This window comes from Apteryx mantelli, chromosome 1 (genome assembly GCF_036417845.1).
Source record: "Apteryx mantelli isolate bAptMan1 chromosome 1, bAptMan1.hap1, whole genome shotgun sequence".
NCBI classification, from domain to species: Eukaryota; Metazoa; Chordata; class Aves; order Apterygiformes; family Apterygidae; genus Apteryx; species Apteryx mantelli.
In genome coordinates, this window is record NC_089978.1 from 97,776,259 (window position 1) to 97,798,526 (window position 22,268).

Here is a 22,268-nt window from a genome sequence, read left to right on the forward strand (position 1 = left end):
AGCTCTCTGCCTGAATGTAACCTGCAGGCTCTTAGGATGCCCTGGGAGCACCTCAGCCTGTTTTGGCTCTCCCTGGAAATTATCAGTGTCTCTGGAGATTTTCAACACTTGACTGGACTTGGCCCTGAGCAACATGACCTAACTGTGAGGTCCACCCTGCTCTAAGCCTGGTTTGGACTAGAACCCTCCAAGCATCACCAGGCCAGATTTTTCCATAAAGTTTGCCCATCTGCAAAATGGATTTAACTTGTCATGTTTATTTCAGTCAGGCTAATAACTGTCACTGATTTAGGAAGCCCAGACTGAGAAACCTTCAGCCTGGTTCCAGACACCCCAGCTTCCATGACTCCTAAAAGGGGGTTTCAGACACCTCAGGCAGGCTATATGAGAGCTGACCTGTACAGAACAGTGAAGACTGTACTGTTCAGACACACTGAAGCTTTTTGAGAGTTTTTAACTATGAGCTCCAACCTGAACGAAAGCATCAGTTACCAGGATGTGTTTGCAGGAAATAGAGAGATGTGCATGCATATAATAATTTGTATGAGTTTTTCATTACCAATACATTTATTTTTCTCCAAGAAATTCAGATGATACATACTTAAACAGGCATGCTTCACTGTAACACTGTTGCAAAACAACGAGGAAGGAGATCACTACAACCTGCCTATGTCTACAGCAGCATGCTTGAGAGACAGCATCTTACCTTGACATGGTGTATCAGGTGTTCAACTTCATTCACTTTATACGTCTCTATTCCTAACTCTTTAGATAACCGCAGGAGACGATTTTGCGTTGGTCCCACGTATGCTCCTCCTAGGTCCACATATTTAACTTGCTTATTCTAGTTTATCACACACAACATACACAAAAGAAAAAAAGATAAAAAATATTAGACCTTTGCAAATAGTACACAAATTAAACAAGCAGTCCAGAGGAATTCTTCAAGTGAAATCCTCCCAGAGTATTTTGGTCCCAATTCCTCTCTCCCTTGCTACCCCACATTGTTCTGGCGGAGTTCTGAAGTGGCCGTTACTAAGAATTTCTGACAGAGCTCATCGCCAGCTTGAGGCTGTGACTCAACAACAGCCCAACTAACAAACATTAGAGGAAAGCTTGAGAGGCACAGAAAGAAACACAGAGCCAGAGAGATCTTGCTCAGTGAGGCACCTTGCCAACGACTGGTTCAAAACGAAATATTCTAGGAAGTGGCATAGGTGAGATTTTCTAATGGGCAGGGTGGAAGAGGGTCTCCTGGGTTACAGTAATGCACAAGGCAGAGGTGTCAGGGGAGAAAGGCTGGTTCTAGTCCCCAACCACCTCTCCCCTACCTCTATACTATGTCATTCCTTCCAGGGCTTGTAACAATGCAGCCCGAGGGGCTTAACAGCCCAGTCACCTTATGGGTGTTTTTTCAAACAGAGACTTCTCCAGTATTTCTCCCTAGGACATGATTCTGAAACTTAGTTAATCATGTTCTCCTTCCCAGAGGAAAGGACCAACGACTCCAGAACCTGCAGATGACATGGAAATTTTCTTTCCCCATTATCATGCTTGACTTTCCCTACTCTTGCTTGTACAGTAACAGGAAACTCCCCACTTGCTAGTGCTCTGGAAATTTTCCTTCAAGAAGGTACTCTAGCAGGAAAGATATATACATACACACACGCACACATGTATATATATGTGTGTGTATATATATGTATATATGTGTGCATGTGTGTGTGTGTGTGTATATATATATATATATATATAAAGAACAGATTTGGAAGTAATTACCCTTAGAGTGAAAGTTCTTCCTCCAACCCTGTCACTGGCTTCCAGTAGCACCACATTCAAGCCTGATTCAGTCAGCAGTTTGGCTGCCGAGAGACCTAAACAATAAAAAGAAACCCAATTTACTTCTGTACATGCACCTGATAGCCTTTGTGACTTGATGTGTAAGCTCAGCCAGATATCTAACCAAACCCTGAATTTTTCATACAAAGAATTTGTTGAGGAGAGATAAAAAACCTTACCAAATGGAAATAAAACCATGTAAAATTTGACCACTAACTGTTTTAATACATGTGCAGAGAACATTTTGCATCAGCTCTTCTGATGCATAAGCTGGCATCTGTTGATAGCCATCTGGCCATGCAGAGAATCTGGGGAGGACAGCTCTCCATTCTCTAAATTCAGCATGTCATCTTTTATAACACCAAGAGAAAAAGGAGATGGTGAAGTTTTATTAGGCCTGTCCTAAATTTTGGAAGTTTTCCTGAAACTTGCTCTAAGTAGCTATTTTCCAACTTTGAACATTTTAAAGTGCATTAGCAAAGCTCTTACAAACTCAGGTGGCAGGTTTCCTCTCCTGAAGGACACATGGCTTGACTCAGACAAGACAGATTGTGAGCACGTATGTGGCAACAAAAAGTAAAAATATGGGTAAATATACCAAAAAAAAAGTTTAATTCCCCATCCATTTTCTTCATATACATCTCATTTTAGTTCTGATATCATAAATCCTCACAACTTGAGAGAAAATATCAGAGTCAGGCCCTGTAGCAACTGTGTTGAGCTGCCACATGTCTGGGAATGGAGGGAACTACGAAAACATTCAGGAAATATAGCCTGCAAACTTTCAACATCTTAAGATCACCTCTGCCTTTCCCTTCAGCACATATAAACTGAGATTTGTATAAACTGAGGTTCTTATTTTGGCCACATGTGGGCAAATTTCCAGTGGGACGACAAAACATATATTGTGAATAGAGTATCATCCACTTGCATTGATAGGAAGTGTTGAGTAAAATTGAACGTAGGTCAAGCTATAAGCCACACTCACACATCATAATTTAGTTATCCTTTCTGGCTCTCTGCCTTATAACCATCAGAAGGCAGTCAGCATCCTCTCAATAGCCTAGTACATGTAGATTTTGAAGACGAGGAGGGAAAGGAGAAGTCAAAGGAGATTGTTCCAAGCAGAAGGCAGCCACAGAAGAAACAGCAAATGTGCTGGCAGGAAAACAGATGGCCAAAGCTATCATGGCAGGACTGAATAAAATATTAAATAAGAAAACATAGCCTTTATATAGCAACCCCAGATAGGTAGAAAATGCTAATCAGAACTATCAAAGGCACTACAGAACATCCCAGTAGGTTAACTAGTGGCTTGGGAAGGAGAACCAGGTCCTGTTTCCAGCACTGTAGTGAGCCTTCTTGGTTGTACTGGTTATATCACTTCAGCTCCATGTTTCCCTATCTGTAAAAAGACAATGCTATAGACCTAAAGGACATTGACATTTTTCTGAAGAAAAGCACTAGATATTTCTATTAAAATATCATAGTATTATGCTTTTCCTTCTAGCTTCATGTGTTTATCTTATTTTTTCACATAAGTATCCATGAGTACAGAAAACCAGTAATGACACCGATATCATGGTCTTTCCATACTTCCTTATAAAGGAAATTATTTTGCAAGAAGATCTGGTCGGATCAGTTGCCTTGACTACTCTCACACACAGTTCAGAATGCCAAGGAAGAAAAGAGCACAGAAAACAGTAGTGGTGAGCAGACATGGGCCAGAACTTCAAACAACTTTTGTTAAGAGATTGGTTCCAGAAGGAAATATAGGCAACCCTGCCCCCCCTCCCCCCCTCCCAAAAGTAGTGTTGCTCTTAACAAAAGACCAATATTTAAGCAGTCAGGACAAGATCAATAGCATTTCTTAATAATTTACACAATGGATACACAACCTGAAGGTTCCTGTCAGGGCAGGTTTCTTTTGGCTTATCATGCTAACAGGTATTGACTAATCAATTAATAATATTCAGTTACCAATGCTGATTAAGGAATATGAGATTTGACTTGCTTTATGAAAATCTAATGAATAAACATTTCAACTACAGTACAGATAGGAACAAAGAAGGGGTATTCCTACAAGCTGAACAGAGGAGCTTGTGAAAGGGTAGTTCTTTAGATTTAAGGGAAACAGCTAATTTGCACAGTGATCAGCACAGATACTGCCTTGTTGTTTCCTTACGCATCTTTCATCATTCTATTTCACCTACCTCTCAACTCCCTACTATTTCCTTATTAATAATATTTGGTGGACAGGCACCATCTTTTTCCATATGTTCAGATATGCCTGTTAGAGATGCGTAACAGTTCAGCCTTTCCTGATGCAGACCAAAAAAATCAGCATCAGGGATGGAGGCAGAGCCCCTCTTCTCCCCTAGTCACTAATATTTCTGTGTCCTATGCCGTTAGGCCAGCAGATCATATCTCTGTAAAGGCAGGGTCTACACGGTTCCCAAACCAAGAACCATCTCACAAATTACTCCTTTTCAAAGGCTCATAGTCCACTCCCTTCTGCCACCTACAGGCAACAACTCTGTTCTGCTCCAAAGTTTTGCTGGAGAAATTCTGCAGGTAACTGCTGACAAAGATGGGGAACGCTGCCAACCTTTAGCTCCTCTCCCTCATCACCACAGAAGATGCCAAACATATAACACTGGAGAAAGAGGGGGAAGAAGTGGAGGCAGTGGCTCAGGAGGGACAGATGGCACAGAGAAGGACCATATCAGACCTTGTAGCATGCACAACACAGGATAAGGCAAGACTGTTAGCACAGGTACCACATTACAATGCAATAATAACACCCAGGAGTTTTGGTATCTTTGGTATTTCACACATTTGGAATCAAGGCACTGCCACAATACTGTTATGTCCCTTACCTGTATTTCCTGGAGAGGGGTTCTGAACCCCAGCTGGGCTCATGGAGTGCTACTATAATAATACTGAGAGGACTGCACACTGTAGAGGGAAGCATTGAGCCAAAGTGATACAAGGACAGATAAGCTGTCAGGAACAGCAACAAAAACATTAAAAAGGAGATGAATACCAGAACACTTTGGGGCGTGATTTAGGTTTGCTCTTAAGAAATTAAGTAAGAATTGCTGCAGGAAACTCATACAAACTTTTTTTTTTCCTGAGCAAAAGCCAGAGTGTCTTCTCTGTGTGAATTCAAATTCCTATAAACTGAGAATGCACAAAGCCTGTAAAGCAAAGTCAAGAAAAATCCGTCATGCTTGACGTGAAATCTCATCTTGAGGAGCTGAGAACTCTTTAGAAGTTTTATGTTTGAGTGCTGCCTCTGGCTTACCTGTCATTCTTTCACAGATCACTAACAAAAGGCCAACCTTTAAATCGTCTCCATTGCAGAAAGGCAAGGCAAACAACCACACTCAAACATAAAGTTAATCCAAAAAGGTTACTAGTGCTGTTGTTATTCCCATTTTTACAGTTTTGTCAAAGTGACACCTTCCCCCCACACACTCTGAAACATGTAAACAGAATCAGATTTGAATTGAAAGATAAGGCTGAACTATTTTTGCCACCATTCAGAGGACAATGATTTGGTCTAGTTTCCACAGCAGAACAGCTTACTTCAAGGGGCAACAGAGAACCACACATATAGTGGAAAACATACAGTTAAGAGGTCTTACCTGCAGTTTCTTTCAGAGGATCAATACATAGACAATTAATGCAAACAACAAAGAAGAAAAGATGACAGGTCTTATTTGAAGCTTCAGACTGAGAACACTATTGTGCTTAGACTATATTAAACCAGGCAAGCCTTCATAAGTTACTGTAGCAACCTGGTATCTAAATGCAACCACTTGAAGATACTGGGAAGAGACTGCCTCCCAGAGAATTTTATAATGTAAGTTCAAACCATGAAAATTATTTCTCCATCATGCAGCACTTTGCATTCACACAGTTCTTACTCAAATGTAATAATCATAATAATTATTTCATCTTTAATTCAAACTTAGTTCTTTCTTGTTTGATATTTCTTCATTATAACCATTACATCTCTCTCTCTATATATATATGTATGTGTGTATATGTGTGTATGTGTGAATATATGTATATATACACATAACCATTATATCATATTCACAACCTTCCCAGCTTTCTCTCTCTTAAGAGAAGAATTAATGTGGATTTTTTTAATTGAGATAATCTTGAATTTCTGTCTTAGGGCAGAATCCAAACTCAGAACTAGAGTCACATTTTTCATATGACCCCAGTGTGTTATGGGAAGCCCTAGGCTCAAACACATCTGACTTTTTTAAAAGCATTTTTAAGGATATTTTTAAAAACAGATCCAAATTTTGTAACACCAGTCTGATTCTATTTTCAGTCAGAAAATTCACTGAAATTCACCCTTTTAACCTTAGCATTTCCACAAAAATTTCACTGGGAAAGACATGATTGGAAGTTGGGTCTCTGATGCTTTTCTAAATGATACTCAAGTCTCCTCCCAACTAGTTATTACTATTCATAGCATATCTCTGTCATACTCTGGATGGCTTGACAATCAATGTGCAACAGCAGTCAGCAAGTCTATCGGGACTTTATTTCTTCCTCTAGCTAAACCCAATCCCCTTGCAGTATACAAAAGGCAGGGTGGGTAACACGGAGGGGATAGATCATGAAGGGATAGTTCTCGCATTTTTTTTGAAGGCATTCCTGATCTACCTTCTCTGTATCATTCACTATTTTACCATCTCCCCTCACATTTATTACCTCACTTCTCAGACAGAAAATCTCTTTTTGCTCATATATGCAATTATAAAAATAATCTACAAATTCTTTAAATTTTAATTTCTTCAGGGGAGGGGGGTGAGAGCATCTAAGCCACTACAATCCATGTACTAGTTTCCAAGATGGCTGTAAAAATTTGTTGATTTTATAATCTTAATAGTTCCTCTCTCCAAAATAAAATGGTATATTGAGCAGGAAAAAAGGCTGAAATCATATTTGTGCTGTATTTACATGGAAAATTTGAAAAGTTTTATTTCGCATGCTCACCTACAGGTCTCATCTGGATCTCCTCAGCTCCCTGAAATTCAGTGATATTTCTCCTCTCTTTCTTTCCCTTTTCTCCCCCTTTCTCTCTGTGTTGCTTTCTCGCTCTCTCCCTCTTTATTTTTCCTTTTCCTTTTCTTTCTTTAGCAATACAACTATGTTTACAAAGTACTGGCCAGGAGAGTTCAGGGGAGTTTTAACACTCATAACGGGTGTCAGACACAGGGCCTGTATACAAACGCTAACTGTACACATGGATCAGAAACATCCAACCATGTTTTAAAAGAGGCAAGCCTCTTTAGAGAATCACTGCTTAAATATTCTTCCATGATAGTCCAAATAAAACTAAATTAGTACTGCTGGGGCTCTATTCTTCCTTTGCCTTCTCTCAGCCAACAGTAAACCTTTCCTGCCTTTAGCAGTGCACCTAAAATAAAAATAAAAAACAAAAAAACCCCACACAACTCTGCTCCATACCACCTGAAAGAAAAATTGAGCAGGTCAGGCAATCTCTCTGTCTCTCCCCTCCAGGTCATTTTCCAAAACAAAGCAGGATCAGTTGAATGGAACCTTGGAGAAGCTTTGCACTGAGATGCACTCATGTAGCAGAACAAACTGAACACAAAACCTTAAGAAAAAAATAAAAAACTATAAAAATTGGTGGATTGTTGTTATGCTCCCAAACAACCCATTTATGGTTAACCTACCTCTCTCAATCTACTGGTAATATTTTCTTACTGTGTTAAACCACACTGGTTTCATCTCAATTTCTTTTACTCAGTCACATAATGCTAATATCAAAAATCCAAAAAAGCAAATACATGTTATTTTATACCATGATCCTTACCAACTGCTGAAGAACATACAGCTGATTTTTATCTTGAGCCTCCTCAACATGGACAGTCATATGTGAACAAGCCTTGCACTAGCTTGGTCATTGCTAACAGTGTACCCCATGGCAACACGTGTTTTAGCATGGGCTAATCACTTGCTTTTTCCACTGTGTTTTCACAGGTGCAGCAGCTGCATTGCAATCAGTCCTCCAGGTAGCTAGTTTAAAGTTCAAGCATGTCTGAGCAGGCAGGGCTGCTGTAAAATACATGTTAAATAAGAAAAATCTGCTATGTTTCTTGAGGATTCCTTCCTTGCTCTCAACCTGTTCAGCCAAGTCTAAGTCACTATCTGCAAAGATGTCAGATAACAGCTTCTCCTTTACCAGAATCTGTTGGCAAAGTAACCAGAAGCGATAAAGACAGGGAGTTTGAGCCTGAGAATTTTTAATGAGGTCCAGGGCAGTAAACAAACTTTCTACGAGGCTCAATATGAGGATCTGTCTTAAAATACACTTTGGAAATGGCATAGTAACTCAGTCTGCTGAACAAGCACAGTTCTCTGCGCTGGGACTAATGAAGAAACTTTGGGATATAACAGAATGTTTTACAAGACTAATGGCCAAAAAAGAAAAAATACTATACTTGGTTAGGTCTCTTATAATCAAATATTAGTTGAGTTCAAGGGCACTAAAGTAAATGACCTCAAGTATTTCCAAACGTTAAGTACCCAAAAATCATTAGTCAGGCAATCTGTTACTTTAGAAACCTCAAGATTTCTATTTGTCTTCTTGGTTTTGAGACTAAGTCTCACTTTGACCAGAGGGGCCAGAAATTTTATTTCTTTTCCCAATAAGAGCCTCACAAAATCACAAAATTGAAGCAGCTGAAATGTTAAGAAAAAACAACAAAACTCAAAACCTACACAAAGTTATAGAAGTTGGCACCACTGCTATGGGATCACATGAGAAACACAACTTCTCTCGCTATTAGATGTCTTCATACAGTAATCCTTACCTATCATATCTGACATTGCAGTCCTCGGAAATACATACAAAATGCACAAGGCAAATGAATGCGTTTGACCAAAATTGCTGTACCGTACACAGTAAAACAAAATACATCTCTTTTAACACTACAGAAGAACTTTCCTGACCACTAACAAATGGGTTCTCCTTGAGATTTACAGTATTTGACTTAAGGTAACGGTAAGAAATAAAAAGGAATATGCCCCAAGGAGTTGAGGTAAATTGGGGGGGCAGAAGAAAAACATTTCTTCAATAAGGAAACCCCTTTGTGTAAGTTCCTAACCTCTAAAAATTAGATCAGTTAATGGAAAAAAAATCTGTTTGCTCTTGCTTAGACCTAGATACTCAAAAAGTCAAATAAAAAGCCTGCTTGCCTACATTCATGGTTCTCTGACCTCCTTTTAAGAGTTGTAACAAAAAACACCCTGTAAGCTGAGTGCCATTACTATAACATAGTTTGCAAAACACTGTGATCCTGAAGTAAAACAAGAGATGGAGGGCAGAAAAAGAAAAGACATGTTCTTGTCTGCAGCTAAGCAGCTATTTTGCACCACTGGGTTTTCTCTTTGAAACCTTCCACAGTTTCTTTATTGCATTACTGTGCTAGAAACTGGTACTTAATAACATTGTTTTTGATTGTGCAGACTGCTTTAATGAACACAATCTGATTACTGCTCTGTCTTTGAGAGATTGAACCTGGCACTGGTCACCTTTACCTCTGTCACTCACCATTAGTCAGCTAAAATTTTTTAATTGAAATAATGGTTTGAAACAATAATGCCTGCAAGGCATTACAGGTAAGGACTGTAAACAAAAAAAAAAGGCAAAACAACATTGACCCAGGGTCTCAATAAGTTCATGTGATACAGGCATTTTTTTTTTTTTTTAAAACACAGTTTTCCTGGCATTATGCAAAGGTCAAGGGATTTTGCTCTTGCAAAGCATACTATCCCTTTATATCTTCAAGGGACATGCTCAGAATTATAATGGGAGCACTGCAACAGAGATAACAGAGTACACTGCCTGAAACTCAGTTCACATCAGATTGGCATAGAGTGTCAAAAATGGTGAACATGGAGAAAAGAACTAACAGTGAGTTATCTTGCTTCAGTGCTTTCCTAGTTCCCTCCAAAAAAAGATCTGCAGCATCCAGGCTGCTCCAGGACTTCTAGAGCACAACACTTCTGAAGAGCAATGGGCTACAAGGACAACCGGATCCTGCAATACAATCTCTGCACTATGCCTTTTATTAACTCACCCCTTCACTTAAATCCATATGCTTTTAAGGTAAAGGTAACTTCTTCACACTCCAGTTGGGCCACATCCACAAAGGTATTTTAGATATCTGACTCTAGCCCATGGAAAGAAGGGACTAAATCACAGTTAAGAACCTAAACATATGTTAGAGCTGAGTATCTGTAAATGTGATTTGGTTTATTCTAGATAACTTAAAATATGTAAAATACGATTCTGGGTTATTCTAGATACCTTAGCTCCACATGTTCAAACATTACAATGAAAAGTGTCCAAGCAACTCTTTTCTGCTGCAAGTAGTTTTGAGCAGGGGGTAAATACTCTTTTTCCGAAGCTGCACCACTGTGCAGTGATGAATGCTATTAGAATGAATAATACTCATCTACAACATGAGAGAATTTAAAAGAAAAAAAGTAACAGTGGCAGAAATCCCAAGGAACAGAGAAAGACATTATCAGTCCTCCTGTCTGTGTAAAATGTACATTTACTTAAAATATTTGTACAAAGGACATAACATTTCTGCCTAGGATAGGGGACTCTATGAGCAAATATAATTTATTTCTGTTAGCATTTCATTGTCTAGTTGAAGCAATGAGTTTTTCTGTCTGAGAGCTGGTTGTGTAATCTGGCCAAAGAGGTCAGTAAGAAGGTCTCTGTGAGTTAATGTGGCTTTACATGAGCATAAATTCTAGTTCTGGTCCTCAACTTCCTGTGATTTTTTTCTCTGATGGTATTTCTAGATGATTCATCTGTAATGCAGAGAACAGTATTTATTAAACAGAGTTCTTAAAACTAACATTAAAATCATTCATTCTAAATTTGTTCCAGGCATAGCACCTGCTAAGTGACATACAGCCTGGCCATTTTTGAGTGAGAAGAGCAAAGGGGTCGCTCTTAAGCCCAAACCATGCCCAAAGACAGGGGTTTTTTTGCATTTATGTGGAAACCCACTGCCTTCAGTGCAGCTCTACCTAGGCTCAAGCAGCCACCCATATGCAGCACCCTGTATATCCAGGCCTCAGAGCGATACCCGTCAAACCACAGCTGTTTTGCCATTGCCCAAGGGGGATAGAGATGTTTCTTTTTTGTTTCTTTTAGTTTCTAATGCATTTTTACATTCAGAAGTCTCCAATGAAACTTCAGATTGACAAAACTGGCCACTCCAGCATTTCAACTGAAGAGCATTTTTAGTATCATTTATTCAGTACTTCGTTCATTTTATGGACTTGCCGCATCCTACATACAGAGCAAGAGATGACTCCATTCAACCCCCCACTTCACAAGCCTTCCCTGTCACTGCTCCAGTGGCTCCAGCATTTTCTGCACAACATGATGCCTTCTCCTCTTCCAGAGATGCATGCACCAACCATTGCTGCTCAGCCCAAAGGGAGGGTCACTGACCAGCCACAGGTGGCCTGCAGGAGGGAAGAGAGGCTGCAGTGCTGGCCCGCAACGGGGGCAAACATGTCCCTGTGGAGCCCTGTACTTAAGCAGAGCCCCATGCCTGTTGCACAGCACACACACCAAGGCAGCCCACTGCCAGGGCTCCTCTTCCCCTAGATGTACTCCAAACAGAGTCACAAGCCAGACACACCCTGACATTTGACTTGATTTTGGGGTGTCTCACACTCAGAAAGGAAGGGTCAGAAGTCTGTTTGTAGGCTCCAGTCAGGTTAAAAAAAATAAAAAATAAAATAAAATCTGCATATCCTTTGTTATGGCCTCAGGACATACTGAACAGGTAAAGTAAATTGCATTACTATTACTACCTGTATTGCAGTTTTCCCTCACAGTTTCAAACCCCCTTTGGCCTTACCCTGCTATTTAACAGCCCAGGCTTCCTCCAAACACAACAGGCAGATAAAAGAAACAGACAAAGAGAACTGAGAGATGAGGTATCCCTAGAATAAACATATCCTAGCATTAGAACACATATATCTTAGCACTGTGTATAGAGGCCTGACTCAGCCACTGCCTTGCTGAGGTGCTAGGAGGGTAGTTTACTAAAAGCATCCTTTTAGGCATTACTGTTATGAAGATATTTAAAACCATATAAAATGCCAGACAAATTAACCCTGAAAGAGAAGTTTTGCTTTCATACAGAGCAATGTGGGGAAAAAAGACTAAGCTAAACTGGGAGAATTTCACACAATTATGCAGCAGTTGCCCCAGAAGAGAAATGCTGGCCTGTTCTGCTAACTCTTGCATGTTTTCAAGCAAAGAATTCTTTTTGTTTGTTTGTTTTCAATCCCCTAAAGACAAAGGTAAATGCTCAAAATAGATAATCAAAGGGAAGATTTGAAATTATAAAACACAAACTGTCACTCTTGGATCTTGACATTAAAGAATAGTATCTCAGATTTCTCAGTAACTGGCGACTCACAGGCATGTATCTAGAGACTCACTTCTTGGGGAAGTTAGCAAAAACCCCAGCTGAGCAACCATGTTCCCATTCCCTGGCTATTCATTTCAGTTAATGTTTTGCTTCACCTTCAGCTAACTATTTTCATCTAGTTGCCATCTAATAATCATGGAGCTATGTATGTTGGCAGAGCATGTATTGGTGTCACTTTCCAATATCCACCAAGCAGTGCCCAGGGACTCTCTGGAAACTGATGCCATCTATGTAATTAAACACCACATGTACAGAAGTAGATAACTGCACACACACAAGACAGATACTAGTTGGTAAAGCTTGCAAGGATTTGTGTTTTATCTGTTTGAAAACCTGAAATAGTGAAGATGAACCCCCTTACTTCCCTGCATAATCACTGTACATGACAGGCAGCTCTTTGCTGATATCCCAAGGGAACAAACAGTTCCTTTCTTAATGGCCGACTCAGGATGAACTATTCCCTAGCTGAGATAAGTAACCAAGTGAGCTGGGCTACCAAAGGTTAAGGACATAGAGGTCATCCAGAGAAGCACAGAAGAGAACCACTGAATTAAAAGATTTTCAAATAACTTTCTTCTCTCCATCTCCTAGTGCAGGCACGAAAAGGTGTATGAGCCAAACAGCCTAGTTTACATCTGTGGTATGATACAACGTGTGAAAAACAAGGTGGAGGAAGCATAGGGTAAAAAGAATCACCCAAGGTGCAAAATAAATGAATTTATACCCTTTCCTTTCCTCATTTGTGCTCATTATTTAGCATTGATAAACAGCACTGACTCAGCCTTTGGGTAAGTTAGCCTTATAAAAATGAACCCATACTGGGACAAAAGAGGTACCTTGCTTTAATATTTAATGCATTCCAAACATGGATCTATCACTCCAGAAAACAAGATACAAGTTATATGCAAGCTTTCACGGTAATTAGGATGTACAGTGTGAACTGGCTGTTTGATCAGCTGTTGCTGTATGTAGTCAACCAAATAGACCACATTCAGTGTTTTATCTTGATGGTCTAATTCATATATAAAGACCAGCTGGCTGGGAGGCAAGAGGTTACAAAGGCATCTTTTTTGTCTCACTCCCAGCTGAATTATATGTTAGAAACTGAACGACATGATGGATGAAATTGAATAGCATAGTCAGAAAGTAATGTCTGTAAGATAGGCAGGTTTCAAATTAATTAAAACTTCATGGAACTTTTTAACCACTTGAAACATGAAATGTCAAACAGCGGTCACCATTATAACCTAATCATTGTAACAGCAAGGTGCCAGAGACTCTAATGACCCACAGCCAGACTCTTCAGTTCACTGCTGTGCACACGTACTGTGCAAAGCAGAGGCGAGGTGGTAAGGGAGTGGTAAAACTATGCACTTACTTTGTCTAGGTATAAATCATTACACAAGATGAAAGACAGCATATTGTTAGCTTCAAAATTATTCACTGAAATGAATTCCACTTTAAAATAAGGGTAACTGAGGCAGATGCAGATGGAAATTAATCATGCTACTAGCCTTCTCCCAGAGACTCTTCAGTTCAGCAAGCCCATTGTAAAGTGATACTGGCCTGGTTAATAGGCAGACTATCTATATGTTCCTGCTACATATATGTTTCATTGCCTATCTCATAGTTAAATGGCAAATTTCTTGAGGCAGAGAATATGCTTTTGTCTCACATTTAGGCTAGGTGTTACACCGTGCATTCTTGGTTCTTACAATACAACAATACCAATAAATAGTAAAAATCCTAAAATCAACCACTTCACTATTGTAATCTCTATAGCATAACATCATTAGAAAAGCCAGTGTTAAAGGTCAGCACTTCTATGATGCCTTTTGCCATATCCCCCAGTTACAAAAAGTAGCTCAGGAGGTCTCAAACTTTCTAGATTGGGCTACTCTTTCTTCCTGGGATGGTTTGCATTCTCTGTTCCCCCACTCTGTCACTGGCCCTTCCTATGCAAACACACACAGACCCCTACAAAAATCCTGCTGCCCATCATTTCCTTGAGCAGTTCCCTGCTCTCCATGCAGAGCTCTGACACTCCAGGTTCTCAGGACCCCGTCCCTCCTCACGCTGCATGCATGCAGCTGAGTTCTGTGGGTTTGGGGAGTGCAGGTGGGGTGGAGTGGGGGCAGCAGCCTCATATCTCTGCTAGAGAGGTGGGAACATTCTGCTGGCAGTGGGGGCAGCACAGGGGGAAACAGGGGAGAGAAGAAGAGATGGTAGACAGGAAAAGGACAAAAGACAGAACAAATTTTCTTGGGCTTCTTTGTCCCTAAATATATTTCACTCTCCTCCTTGGAAGCCTGATCCCTCCATAAATGACGTTATCCGTGTTTCTTGAGTCTAAGTCATTGCGACTCATCTGTGGCTTGGCAGGCACATTCCAGCTTCTCCTTTTGGGATAATTTATCTAGAACTCAGGATATGGACAACTGAGATACTGGTGCCTGCTCTTCATTTTCTGTTCCCTTACAGCACTCTAACCCCACAAACTGGTCACAATAATGGTTTGTGGAGCAAACACAGTTTTTAAGGGACTTCGTTGTGACATTACTATCAAGGAAGCTGTTTGAACAGACAACTGACAGGACAGAAAGGGCTGTCCTGTCTTTGTGGACTGACCACAAACTTTTTGCCAAATATTGTTAGAGGAATGAGATTTGGGTGTTTGGCCAGCTTTGTAAGTGTAGAACTGTTGAAACATCTTCATATGTGACTTGACTAAATCTGCTCCACTTTGCTGAGCAGAATCCCTACAGAATGTTTATAAGTTTTGACAGAATAATTTCTGTGACCAATAAGAATACAAGGGCATGGATTTATTTAAAATAAAGCTAGACATTCATGGTTTAAACCCCAAGGTACAATAGTACACTCCAGCTGATCACTGAAATTAGTGAAAAATATCTCTAAACAAGGATTATGTAAGATTACAAAATTATAATCCTTAGACATAAATCAGTCTGAAAGGGAAATCAGTCTAGTTAACTAGATGAATGATCACATTCTGACAAACCATCTCATGCAGCAGCAATAACCTTAATATCTGACATAAGTTTACAAGGATGAAATAGGTTATCAGCTCAGAAGAAAATCATGTTACCTTCAAAAATCACCATATAAAAATTAAATGGTTGAAACTATAATGAGATGAATGCAATTTCCTTTAGAAATTAAAGCCCAACTGAATTATGAATGATTTCAGAAACAGTATAACTGAGTGCTTTGCAAGTGCATCAGGATATATTCTCTGTTAAGTAAAACTAAAGAACGGTTTGTAACTCAACATGCCATTGCTTAGTAAACTTTTATAGCCAATATAAACTTCACCACTGTATCAATGCACTCTGAAGTAACTGCTACGGAATGGAGGCACAGCACAAAGGCAAACTACTCTTGTGTGAACGGGCAATGAAACAATATTGCTTCTTATCTGTAAGTAAAAAAAAAAAACTATTTAACTACTGCTGTCACATTCACTATAGAGAAGCAAACTGTGCCAGTAGGAAGTGCACACCAAAATCACCCAGATTGTTTATATACAGAATAGTATCTTCTGAAGTAGAAAAACCTTCTCATTTGACTAAATTATGCATAAAATCTAATTCATTGTCATTAGCTGCTGGGTAAGATATGTAAATATAAAGTAAACTCTGCTGGTTTATGATACTATAAGCAGCACTAGAAGTTTACTTCTGGGACTACCAGGGCTATGTAAACCTGTATTGCTCAGGCCCTCTCTCTACCTAGGCATTGCAAACATGCCTACTTGGCTTTTTGTCACAGTTCTCCACCATTTGGTAAGACCATCTCCACTCACCAGCTGCCCTTCAGACCTTGCATATTGCTGAAATCATGTTAGATGGCCTGAACAAGCCCCATATGGAGCCCGAGCAATGGGTTGCTTCTCACAGCCTCGAGAATGGTGGGGACCACAATTTGACCCGGGCTCCTATCACTGTGATGATTAACTTTTGATAGTTACTGAAGGCTGATGCTATGGTCACTCACTAGGGGGAAAACATGCTGGATTGTGTGTCTATAATTACTTCTGTCCTTGATGAAGCCAAGAAGTAAAAATGGGCAAATCAGAATTCAGAAGTACACAGAACTTGATCTTTTGGCAATCTATTGACATTACAAGAAAAAGAAAAAAAGAAAGAAGGAAACTAGGCAAGAAGAGGGCAAAGAGCATAGAGGCTAGAGATGGAAGTGCATGTGTGGTCAGGATGGTAAAGTAAATTATTTTTGACAGCACTGTAGTAGAAGACAAGCACAAAATTCAAATGCTTACTCTTCCATGTTACTGTCTGCACTCTACAAAACTAAAAGTATCCCAGGAAAGTAAATCTGCAGCGTCTATGTTAGCAAATAGTGCAGAACAAGAGGGGAAGATCTGCAGAGCAGAACAGCTGGAGTCTGAATACCCAGCATCCATACTATATGCATGAAAGGGGCTTTACTTTAGACTAGGTCTTGCCTGATCCTATAGGCTGAGCATCTCATTAGTGACTGGGATCACAGAGCAATAAGTAGGCTCAGTCAGGAGATTTGCTCAAGGTGCACACCTGATCTGAAATAATAAACTAATGCAGATGAAGACATCCTGCCATCTCTGGTGCAATTAGATTCTAGTCTAGTGCTAAAATAGACTCTGACAAATCTACTGAATTAAAAGTACTGTTGCAGATGGTGGCCCATGTAAGCAATGCACTGAACTTTCTTACAAAGAACTTTCATCCTCTTTTGTGTCTAATCTTGTTTGTCCCAAGCATGTAATTCAACAGCAGAGATAAGAAACACCTATGTACTTTGCAGTTCATAACACTAACAACTACTACACATAGATTTGGGTCTTCCAGAAGCTATTGCCATAATAGCTACCTAGGAATCCCTTGTACAAAGATTTGCTATCCCAACTTACCCTTTTTCCCCTTCCAAGGTACTTTTCACATTTTTCTGAACAGACACAAAGAACTTCCCCTGATACCACGCCTTCCTAATGGTTAAACAAGTTAACGGAAGTTCCTTTCCTTTCTTTAACAATGCATCTCTCTGAGCCTTGAGGTGGGATGTCTCCTGCAGGTAGAGTGAAAAGCTTCTTATCACATCAACTAGAAGGAACAGGTCAGTGACCTATAACTACTTCCTCTGCTGCCTAGACTACAAAACTATCCTACAGCATTATTCAGCTGCCTTCTGTCCTGTTTGCTGCCTATTGCCAACATTTTTGTGAAAAATTTAGGAGTCAAATGGCAGGCTTCACCTAACCACTTCATATGCCTTTGCAATTGCCATGAAAACAGTTGAATACAGAAGTTGAAAAATACATTCTGATGGTAGAGACAGAGAGGACAAAGAAAATGTGAACACAGAGATTCATTACATCAAATGGTGTTGGAAACGTCCTGGATTCTCTTTGCATGAGTGGATACCAGACCAGAGATCATCAGTCACACTCTGAGAGGATCACAATACTCCTGCAGATGGGTTCGGTTCATCCATAGCTATTCCATCCTTGCTGGTGGTTTCTTCAAATGGCATCTCATATAGGACTGCTGGATTGGGACTGTTCTCCAAAAACAGTGTCTCATTTGGCAAACTGTCTTTTTAAAGGAGGAGTATTACAACACTGTAATTATTACTAAGCAGCAAACAGAAGAGACTGATAAGTAAATAGTGAGGGTTATTCAACTCATGTTTACTTCTCTTGTAACATGAACTAGTTCTGTTTTGAAAACAATTTTGCCCTCTGCTTCAGTCTTTTAAAATGGACTGAACATCTTCAGATAATAACCTCCAAAACACCTAACCTGTTTTTCAAAATAAATTGTAACTGATTCACAGATACAGTGAGAGCTAAGGCTAGGACAGGTATGTGAATATTTTATAAACCTAACATTTCAGCAGAAAAATTTTGCCTTAGAGTGAGTTTTGGTTCTAAACTTACAGGAACATGTCAGGTTACTTGTGAGCAGAAAAACACTAAGTGTACTTGAAATAATATTTAACATAATTTAAAAAAGACTTAGCCTTTCAGGAAAAAAATCAGTTAATCTGAATTTGATGACAAAATCTGTGCACCAGTAATTTAAGCAAATTTTCTTAAATAGGACAACCACAACATTAGCTTAAAATCTGATAACTTCTTTTAAAACAAATAAGGGAAAGAGGTCTCCATGGCAAAAGTAGGGATAGGAAAGCAGTTTTGAAAACATACACAGGAAGTTTTTAAAAGAAACTTCTGAACAGATTCCAAGATTTTATTTTAAGAAAATTCTTGTCACCAGCATCTCATAAATAAAGATGATAAGCAAGTCTGATGACCCACTCCATACCTTTCTCACAATTTTTTCCATCTCCGAGCAAAAGGAGCCCTTCAAGGAAAAACAAATGATTCTGAACAAACAGAAGAACCCGTCCCTATGCAGTTTCAACTCTGTGAGAAACTATTTTGCATTCTGATCTAAATCCTCTTTAGTACCAGGCATACTATACATATAGGCTGTTGCTAAGTGTTTTCAAATATGCATTTTTAAGTCGGGAAATTTTCTTCTAAAAATTTTTTTTTAATCTATACCATTCACAATAACTTCAAGGACTTCAGCAGAAGTTCTACCCATAGAAGAGAATCTACTTCTTAATAAATCCTCCTGTTTCACGAATATCTTCACTGTCTTATTATCTGTATTTAGAGATGACCCAAAATCCTCAGATGAGAAGCCACAGACCATTTTTTAGACTTGGAAGAAATTACTGAAGACTAACTTAGAGCAGATTTTTCATTACACAACACATAGACACAGTTCTTTAGTCTTATTCTTTGCTTTTCAGCAAACCTGCAATAAAGGACTCTGAAAATGATTCAACAAAAGAAGTGATGTCTTAGGATAAAATTGTCTTCACCTTCAAAGAGCAACAGGGACTACCATGGTTCTGAACCCCTCCATACTATGACTTCTTTATCAGGCTTTTTACTCTCTAAATTTTAGATCCTATTAATTAAATAAAATGATAAAAGATGGACAGAACCGCTGCCAAAGGTGTTTAGAGTACTGCAAATGGACAGTTTCTATTAACCTAAATAAATAAGTAGCAAAAAGAGAGCTAAATCTCATCTCTGCAAGATGCTTATTCACGTCTCTACTTCAGCACAGCAACTCTTTGTTTCTTCCATGTTCAGCTTCTTTGCCGATGCCTATGAGTGCTAACTCAAGTATACTTTGAAGATTATGAGAGCATTCTGCTGTTTTACATCAGTGTGCCTACTGATGCCTTCCTTACCTCAAGGCAGTAACATTAAAAACCTAGTTGGCTGCTCCTGGGGCAGCTCAGGAACAGTGACTTTCTTAAGGAATGAACATCAAATCTGGAGCAAAAACAAAGCTGGTTTCCAAGGAGTGACCCATTTTAAATATCACAGTCATTTCATTTTCCAGTGAACAGGAGAACAGATCTCACAGGAGAACAGTTTGGCATGCCTGACAGAGCTTTCAGTAAGAGCAAGGAGACACAAAAACATAGTTTTATCACTTGACTTCAAGGCGAATGATTTACAAATAAGTGTAAGGATAGAAGACAAAGGTGAACCATGGGTGGTATACATTAGCTAAAGGGAAGTGACTGGAGAGAGGAGTTAAGACATCAGGAATTTTTTTGTGCATTATTTTTCTAACCTCTATGTGAGGGCAGGAGTAAAGTTGCTAGGCCATGAAAACACAGAGTGCTTTGGAGAAGATTTGATGTAAAAGAAAATAAATAGGAAATTGGTTCCTTACAACCCCTTACCACTTACTTCTGTCTGCAGGTAGCAAAGAGCGAAGCCCACAGCTGAATACTATATAGTGCTGCTTCTCTGCTTCTGTTGTGAGTGCTCTTTCAGAAAAACATATGGACGCTGTGCAGACATGACATGAAAATACTCCCATGGCAACAATGAAAAACAAGGCTATATTAAAAGCTGTTATGCTGACCTCTTTGACTCCCAACTAATTAAACAGATGGAACTTGTAGCACTGCTGCTGTACAAAAACACGACATTTTCATTTAGAAAGCAGGAGTAGAAAATTATTGTTGATTAATTTTCTGTAATTGACTTTCATCGTGAAACAAGGTACAAGTTAAAAATTAGCCACAATACTGTGCTCAGAATCAACTGTGCTTTACAAAATGGTAATGATTAATTTTTACTAAAAGCATAAAATACTCGAAACATTTCATAATTTATAATATGTACTCTGCAATCTGCCATCAGGAAACCATCCTTAGAAAATGTTGCCAATGAGTCTAAAGGCATGAGTTGTCTATGGAAATAATACACTCTAAATCACCTAAGAAGTATGTGGGAAAGGCCACTGAAACTAACATATTACTCTGTTCACGGCATATCGCATATCATCCAACTTGCATGCTGCACACTAACAGAGCGTTTAAACAGAAATCTAGGATTATATATGAATAAGTAGTGGAAACTAAAAGCCACATAACAATGGATGAATACAATACCATCACATGTTTTGTAATACATTTTGAGTAATTTGTTTGCAGTTTGGCAAGAGACACTATGTGCCTCTGTGGACATATGCATACTCATTACGCACTTCTGAGAATAACCTTTATCACAAGAGCTATCATACTGCATAACTTCCAACAGAGGCCAAAACTCAACTATTTGGCATGTCAAAGTCTCACACACACACACACACACACACACACACACACACACACAGAGAAAAAAAAGTTTATTTGGGCACATGTGCCTCAAACAAAACATATGAGGGACAGATTCCTTCGGGGCAATCCACTGTGGGCTTTTAGACAGGATTAGATGAAAAACAGTAGTTTGCCATGGAGTGCAACAAAGCTTTCAGGCCTGCAGTTGATTTCAGCAAAACAAGTCATGTTCTTCTATGCATATGTGTTGGATAAGGAACTAGGAACTTATTAAATTATCTAGCTCACTTCTGGCATTTTTCCCTTTATGCTTCTACTCACCCTAAACAGAACACGTCCAGAGATTTAAAATACCCATTTGCAACCCATGGCCTTGGCATAACCCTGCCGGACTCAGCATAGAAATAAGGCCTATAGCCCTTGTCCGCCTGAAACTTCCCACGGCCCCCGTGGGAATTATACACGTTCAAAGGATGCAGGGGCTGAAGAGTGGAAGAACCAAAAGGGGGAGAGAAAAAAAAAAAAGAACAAAGGTGCTGCTCGCTGTGACACTCGGCCTAGCTATGGAAACGCGGCTCCGGCAGCTCTGCTGACCCGGCGGGGGCTCGGGTCAGACCGAGACCGCGCCGCGCCGAGCCGAGCTACCTGCGGGTGACGGGAGACACCGGCGCCGGCGCCGCCACCGCGACGCGCGCTGTCTGCGCCCAGAGCCGCCCCCGACGGGGAGCCCGGCACCGCTGCCGCCCCCCTCCCGCTGCCCGGACCTACCTGAGATGCCGCCGCCGACCACGACCACGTCGTATCTCTCGGCCATGGCGCTGCCCCCCCCGCGCGGCCGCTGCCTCCCTCCCGCGGCTCTGGCGGCGGCTCCGGCCCCAGCGCCGCTCTGGCGGGCGGACAGCGCCGCGCCGGCAGGCCCCGCCCCTGGGCGGGCCCCGCGCTGCCGCCGCCAATGGGCGCCGCTGGGGGGCGGGGCATGGCGGCAGGTGGTGGCGGGGCATGGCGGCAGGTGGTGGCGGGCCGGGAGCCGCGGGGGTGGTGGCGCCATTTTGGAGGCGGGGGTGGGGCGATCGGCGGCACTGCCCGGCTGCCCCCTGCCCCGGGTAGAGAGCCCTTGTGCCCGGGGGGGCCCTGCGGACTGCCAAGGATGACTTGTGGAGCTAACACTTTCCTCAGGAGACATGGCACTCGTGTTCTGCCTTTCTACCCACATATGCCATTATT

At 40.5% G+C, this 22,268-nt stretch overlaps 1 protein-coding gene across 4 annotated transcripts in view; it reads right to left on the reverse strand.

Annotated features, from left to right (window-relative positions):
* LOC106483688 (amine oxidase [flavin-containing] B) overlaps positions 1 to 21,912 on the reverse strand; it is a 58,099-nt gene extending 36,187 nt beyond the window's left edge. For 3 of the 4 annotated variants that reach the window (XM_067297897.1, XM_013941686.2, XM_067297910.1), the window contains exons 1-2: positions 1,780 to 2,041; positions 707 to 844 (exon numbers count right to left, since the gene is read on the reverse strand). In XM_067297897.1, coding sequence (XP_067153998.1) covers positions 707 to 844; positions 1,780 to 2,037 — 396 coding nt within the window. In that variant the 5' untranslated portion in view covers positions 2,038 to 2,041. Of the gene's footprint in view, positions 1 to 706; positions 845 to 1,779; positions 2,042 to 21,812 lie in introns of those variants that run through there. The other variant, XM_067297903.1, reaches the window with a different exon arrangement.
* Between the last annotated feature and the right edge of the window lie 356 nt (positions 21,913 to 22,268).